Source organism: Amphiprion ocellaris, chromosome 6, assembly GCF_022539595.1.
Source record: "Amphiprion ocellaris isolate individual 3 ecotype Okinawa chromosome 6, ASM2253959v1, whole genome shotgun sequence".
NCBI classification, from domain to species: domain Eukaryota; kingdom Metazoa; phylum Chordata; class Actinopteri; family Pomacentridae; genus Amphiprion; species Amphiprion ocellaris.
This window is the reverse complement of record NC_072771.1, coordinates 2,332,946-2,338,265: the sequence shown is the minus strand read 5'-3', so window position 1 is coordinate 2,338,265 and position 5,320 is coordinate 2,332,946. Positions and strand designations below refer to the sequence as shown.

Sequence of the window (5,320 nt, the reverse complement as noted above, 5' to 3'; positions counted from 1 at the left end):
TGTGCGCGCTGGAGACCCGGAGACTTGGTGTCCTTTACGCACAGATCGGTGCCGTGCGTCCTGGCGCACTGGTGTGTGCGTAAGGGACACCAACTCTCCGCGTCTCCAGCGCTCCTGTGTGTGTGCGCGCGCGCGCGCGTGTCAAACAAAGACATTTGTCATCGGTGCTGGTGACACACTGAGACATTCACTCAGAGACGCAGCAGCAACATTAGCATAGCGAACAACAGCCGCTTTCTCTGGCTGAACTCTTGATGCTGGAGCCAAACACTGAACAATAAATACAAAGACACGACAACAGGAGACAGTCAGACTAGTTTAATGCAACATATTTATATTTATTCAGCTGTAAAGTCAAGATTCAGGGAGTCGGAGTCAAACTTTAAAACAGGTTTTGGTTCATCGGAGCTTCCAGATGATTCAAACTTTACAGATGTTGAACCTGGAGCTGCAGTGAGATGCTGGATTAGAATATTAATGGGTTATTTGGTACTTTTTAAGGAATTTTCTTGGATTTATGGAGTTGTTTCCTGGATAGAAGGAACTTGTTTGTCTTTAGTAGTTGCAGCATTAATTATTAACAGGAGACTTTCTGCAGCATAAGCAGCAGCTTTTACATTTATCTACTTATTCCCCGTATTATTTACAAGTTTCACTAAATCGTGTGATGTACTGAATTTTGTTTATTTTTTTAACATGTTCACCATAAACTGATGAAGAAAACGACCAAATGGGAGCGTAAAGATTCACCAGAATGCAGGAAACGAAGAGTTTGGTTCTCAGGTTTGGTAGAGGCTTCTGGTCGTCACCACTGAGCTGTTGAACCTGCAGGAAAACAGCAGAAAATACTTCATCTTCCTCTAGAATATCAGTGGAAACAAGGTTTTAGTTTTACCTGGACAGGTGTGAGGAGGGATGAGCTGTTAGGAACATCGAGTTAGGGGTAATTAGGCATAATTTCTGTGTGATTTTGGGCAACTTTATCAAAGGTTTTGGATAATTTCTGAGTCACATTCAACAATTACAGTAATTCTGAACAATTTTTGTGTCATTTCGATTCATTTTGGAGTAATTTTGCATCATTTTAATGTAATATTGGACAACTTTAGTGCAATTTTGAACGTTTTTTAGTGATTTTCAACCATTATTGAGTAATATTATGCAGGTTTGGTGTCATTTTGAACATTTTCTAAGTAATTTTGGATAATATTTGTGTTGCATGGGACAAGTTTGGTGTCATTTTGAACAATTTTTGAGCCATTTTGGAAAAATTTGAGTAAATTTTGTAATTTTGTCCGATGCTTTTGAACTTTTTCCATACTTTGTGTATGATTTTGGGAAACTTTATCCAATGTTTTGGACAATTTTTGAGTAATTTTAAACCACTGTTGAATAATTTTGGATAACTTTTCTTCATTTTTTATTACTTTTGCATCATTTTTAAATAGATTTAAACAGTTCTCTTTAATTGATTCTGGACATTTCTTGAGTCACATTCAACGATTACAGTAATTCTGAATAATTTTTATGTCATTTCAAGTAATTTTGGATCATTTTTATGTAGTATTGGACAACTTTAGTGTCATTTTGAACATTTTAAAATGATTTTTAATGATTAATGAGTAATATTGGACAACTTTGGTGTCATTTTGAATTTTTTTTTGTGATTTTGCCTAATTTTTATGTATATTAGACCACTTTAGTGTAATTCTGAACATCTTTCAGTGATTTTGAACGATTTTTGAGTAGTAATGTGCAGTTTTGGTGTCATTTTGAACATTTTGTGAGTAATTTTGGATCATTTTTACATAATATTGGATAATTTTAGTGTAACTTTGAACAATATTGAGTGAATTCCAACCATTATTGAGTGGTATTTTTGTGTCATTTTGAACCCTTACCTGGACAGGTGTGAGGAGTGATGAGCTGTCAGTAACGTCTGGCTGAGAGGGGCTGAGGATGAGGAGGATGATGATGATGAAGATCTATTGTTGGAGTCCTGACCGTGGCAGAGACGTTCTCGACCACAGAAACACAACGACTCCTCCAGAGGAACCGTGGGGATCCCAGCCAGAGCTGCGTTCTGAGCCACAAACAAACGGAGAATCTCATTGGACGATCTGCGGAAAGGTGCGTTTGTTTCCCGTCACCTGGACGTACCTTCATCAGGAGCCTCTGGTGCTTCATGTCCCGCCTCCAGGGCATCACGTACAGTCTGGGGATCATCGGGTGTCGGGCGGAAAATGTCAGGACGTGGGAGGAAGTTTGTCTGGCAGAAAATATCAAAAATATTAGTAAAATCTGAGTGATTTCATCTCAACGCTCTGATTATAACTAAAATATTTAGTTTTGTTTCTTAAAGTTCACCTCATGCAAACGTCTCCAACTTGACAATTTAGGATTTTAAGGTTTTAAAGTTTTATCCTGAAAATTATGTAAAGTTAAATGTAAAAACTATTAATACGCTTCATATGATCCAGAATTACCAATAAATATTTACAATACACATTATTTTAATACGTTTGTTAATTACATTTTTTTTTACATAAAATTATTTTTTTAAAAATACCAACTATTATTGACACATTTTTGCAGTATTAAGTTTTAATTATTTGTAAGATTCTATTAATCAAATTTATTAATAGTTATTGTCATTTTGAAGTATATATATATATATATATATATATATATATATATATATATATATATATATATATATATATATATATATATATATATATATATATTCAAAAAAATCATTCAACTTTAAAAAGGAAAAAAAAATTAAATAAACTTAAGGCTACAAACTATATTTTACTGATGTGAAATTACTGTATTTTTTTAATAAAAATATCATTCAGTAAAGATAAAAAGCTTTAAAAACCAAACATTAAATAAAATAAAGGTGAGAAACTGTGTTTTAATTATATAAAATTACTGTATTTAAAAAAAATATTCTTAAACATAAAAAAGCCTTAAAAAACAAACATTAAATAAAATTAAAGCAAGAAACTGTTTTAATTATGCAAATTACTGTATTTTTATATAAATATGCTTCATTAAATGTAAAAAAGCCAAAAAAAAAACAATAAATAAAATTAAGGCCAGAAACTGTAAAATTACTGTAATTTTTAAAAAAAAATATCCTTCATTCAACATTAAAAAGGAAAAAAAACAAACATTGAATAAAATTAACGCTAGAAACTATATTTTAGTTTTTAAAATTACTGTATTTTTTAAAAAATCCTTAATTAAACATAAAAAACTTTAAAAACCAATCATTAAATAAAATTAAAGTGAGAAACTGTGTTTTAATTATATAAAATTACAGTTTTTTTCTGTAAATATCCTTCATCAAACATTAAAAACAGCCCAAAAAACAAACATAAAATAAAATTAAGGCTTGAAACTGTGTTTTAATTATATAAAATGACTGTATTTTTATAAAAATAACCTTAATTAAACATAAAAAAGCTTTAAAAACCAAGCATTTAATAAAATTTAGACTAGAAACTGTAAAATTACTGTAATTATATAAAAAATATCCTTCATTCAACATTAAAAAGGAAAAAAACAAACAAATAAAATTAAGGCTTGAAACTATGTTTTAATTATATAAAGTGACTGTATTTTTTTTTATAAAAAGTAACCTTAAACATAAAAAAGGCTTAAAAACAAAAATTCAATAAAATTAAGGTTAGAAACTATACTTTAATTATATAAAATCACTGTATTTTTCTGTAAATATTCTTCATTAAACATTAAAAGAGTCAAAATGACAAACATTAACATTAATTAAAACTAAAAACTGTGTTTTAATGATATAAAATTACTGTATTTTTTTGAAATGGTTATTTTCCATCATTTTAATGGAATATTAACATTTATTTATTTTTTAACAGTGCTAACATGAGAAATTCTTGCTTTACCTCCTTTTCATTTGTTCATACGATCCAATAATTATATTTATGTCATTCTGCACTGAACTGAGTCCCATAAAGGTTAATTTCTTGTATTTTCTGCTGTTTCACTGAACCACGTCACTTACTGAGATTCTTTAAGAACATTTTTGCCATAAATTGGTGCAGAAATAAAATTTTTGCTGCTCAAAATCCTCCAAACCCCAGTTAAAGCAGCACATCTGAACTTTAAGAGAAAATTAAAGTATATTGGATCTAAAACTGCCTGAATTCAGCAACAGGAAAGAGCAAAGCTGAACTTAAATGTGCTGAATATTTACATTGAGCTGTGCATTATTCTCAATATATTGTCAGTTGAGACTCATTTATGCTTAAAAATACATTAAAACACTTTGATTATGTCTATAAATTTGGAAAATTTTCATGCAAACCGACAAAAAATATCGTTTGAGACAATCAGATTAAAAAACACAAATTATTGATGTAAAATCCTCAAGTTAAACTGATTTTTAATGTGATTTTGACTCGATAGAAGCTCAGCTTTTAGTCTAATAACCAGTAATTTAACTCACTCGTGCTGGTCCGGCTTCTCTGCAGCTTCGGCCATGTTTTTTGATTGTCAGGGTCGCCGTAGAAACCCCCCAGTGCATCATGGGTCGGGGTCGGATTACAAGGAGACGTCCTGTAGGAGGGAATCTCTCAAACTACAGTCTGAATTATCTTCATTTTTAGATTAAAAAGATTACAAAAACAAACAAGTGCAGCAAGTCAGTGATGAATAAGAAGCAGGTGTAGCAAATCCAGGTAATGAAAAGTAACAGAAATGTAGATTTTACTTGATAAATAAACAGAAAACATTAATCCAGTAGCAGGTACATTTCTGTAAAAGGTATTTAGTCGTATAGAAATCTAATTTTCTAGGAGGAAATACAAAAAAACATGCAAACATATTTAGAGCAAAAATAAAACTTTATTTCAAAATAAAACTCCATTCCACAAATAAAGTCACCTCATTATCGTTAAAATATTTACAGAATCACAGCGATTCTCTCTGTAACAGTCTGTTGTAAGCAGCAGAAAGTAAATGGATGCATGTGATTAATGTTTATTGAATTATGTTACTATGGCGCCCCCCGGTGGTCAAATTAATAATAACACGGTGAAGGAAATTGATGTTTTTCTATTAAAATTCAACCATTTCTCCCCAAAAACCTCCTCAGAATCATCTGGTTCTTCACCTACAGGAACTTTAGTTTATTTAATCAAAGTTTTACCTTCATACTATGAATATTTCCAGAGTTTCAGGCCCTCAAAGGTCCAGATTTATCACTTTTTATTGACTTTTTCCATCATTTCTGAGCCCCAGATCAGTCCAGCAGATAGACACATGACATTTTGAA

General features: G+C 31.0%; 1 protein-coding gene across 1 annotated transcript; it reads right to left on the bottom strand.

The window, feature by feature from the left end:
• Positions 1-270: 270 nt before the first annotated feature.
• LOC111571182 (testis-expressed protein 43) lies at positions 271-4,820 on the bottom strand. Its single transcript, XM_023274262.3, has 4 exons — positions 4,493-4,820; positions 2,161-2,269; positions 1,902-2,083; positions 271-825 (listed from the first exon to the last, which is right to left on the bottom strand). The coding sequence occupies exons 1-4, from the start codon at positions 4,525-4,527 to the stop codon at positions 780-782; spliced, it is 372 nt and encodes a 123-aa protein (XP_023130030.1). The 5' UTR covers positions 4,528-4,820; the 3' UTR covers positions 271-779.
• Between the last annotated feature and the right edge of the window lie 500 nt (positions 4,821-5,320).

Bases quoted from the DNA above. Each gene is read 5' to 3' on its own strand.
- LOC111571182 (XM_023274262.3), bottom strand. From the start codon at position 4,527: ATGGCCGAAGCTGCAGAGAAGCCGGACCAGCACGA. The intron at 2,270-4,492 runs GTGAGTTAAATT...ATTTTCTGCCAG, and splicing joins GAGAAGCCGGACCAGCACGA to ACAAACTTCCTCCCACGTCC. The intron at 826-1,901 runs GTAAGGGTTCAA...GTTTTCCTGCAG, and splicing joins CACTCCTCACACCTGTCCAG to GTTCAACAGCTCAGTGGTGA.